The 1,004-nt window shown below is 39.2% G+C and overlaps 1 protein-coding gene across 1 annotated transcript in view; it reads left to right on the top strand.

The window, feature by feature from the left end:
• LOC104818508 overlaps nt 1-1,003 on the top strand; it is a gene marked incomplete at its 3' end in the record, with an annotated part of 2,908 nt that extends 1,905 nt beyond the window's left edge. Inside the window, exons 3-4 of the mRNA XM_010548122.1 lie at nt 2-166; nt 884-1,003. Of these exons, the coding sequence (XP_010546424.1) occupies nt 2-166; nt 884-1,003 (285 nt within the window). The remainder of the gene's footprint in view (nt 1; nt 167-883) is intronic.
• Nucleotide 1,004: the final 1 nt, after the last annotated feature.

Raw genomic sequence — 1,004 nt, forward strand, 5'->3', positions numbered from 1 at the left:
CGCCGCCGTGGCGGAGGCAGCACTCGCGGCCGCTCATGCGGCGGCGGAGGTTGTAAGGCTGACGAACGGAACGACAGCCGGGAGGAGCGGTGGAGGGAGTAACCGGCGGCGGGCGAAGGAGTACAAGGCGGCGGTGAAGATTCAGTCCGCTTTCCGTGGTTACCTGGTTAGTTTGTACTTTTTTTTTCAAATCTTTACTCTGTTTGGCTGCCGAGAAAATGCAGGAATCTCGAGAAAATCCTTTTTCTTTCATCCTTTTTTTCCCTTCCACCACCAAGAAATCAAATTAACCAAAGCTTGCACATTTCTAAATTTGAATTGCAATTTTTCCCCAAAATTTTGAATACAGCTTCTTGCCTTTATTATATATTTACTGTAGACTAGCTGTCTGACGTTGATTTTCTTAAAAAAAATAATTTTTCCATTCACGGAGTTGCATTGCATTGGCCCCATAATAACACATAAATTAGTATTACTTATATATTTTATATTTTTCCCCAAACTTTAAAAAGTTGCGTATTTTCCCTCTATTTATTAATTTGTCGTTGTTCCAATTCGGAATTAGTATATATTTTCCATAACACACGGAATTTAATTGCGATTGTATAAAAAGAATGCTTTTTTCTTTAAAATCTGTTTGATTTCCCACAAATTCAACATAGTTTTATTCCAAATTTTGTTTTCTGATTTAATAGTAATGTCAAGAGCCTAGAAATTGTCACGTAACCTAATCTTACCCCCTTCGCTGTCTGTAAGTGTAAATTTGTCTCCTTGATAGCCCACATCTATTATATATATATATATATATATAATAATTGAAATGTGAATTTTTTGACCCTAGATCTTTTTTTTTTTTAATTTGGGTACAATGGTGGAAAATCAGGGGAGGAGGGCGTTAAGAGCGTTGAAGGCGTTGGTGAAGCTACAGGCGTTAGTTAAGGGACACATCGTCCGGAAACAAACGGCCGATATGCTGCGACGGATGCAGACGCTGGGCCGTCTCC

The sequence above is a fragment of the Tarenaya hassleriana genome, unplaced genomic scaffold (assembly GCF_000463585.1).
Source record: "Tarenaya hassleriana unplaced genomic scaffold, ASM46358v1 Cleome29, whole genome shotgun sequence".
NCBI lineage: Eukaryota > Viridiplantae > Streptophyta > Magnoliopsida > Brassicales > Cleomaceae > Tarenaya > Tarenaya hassleriana.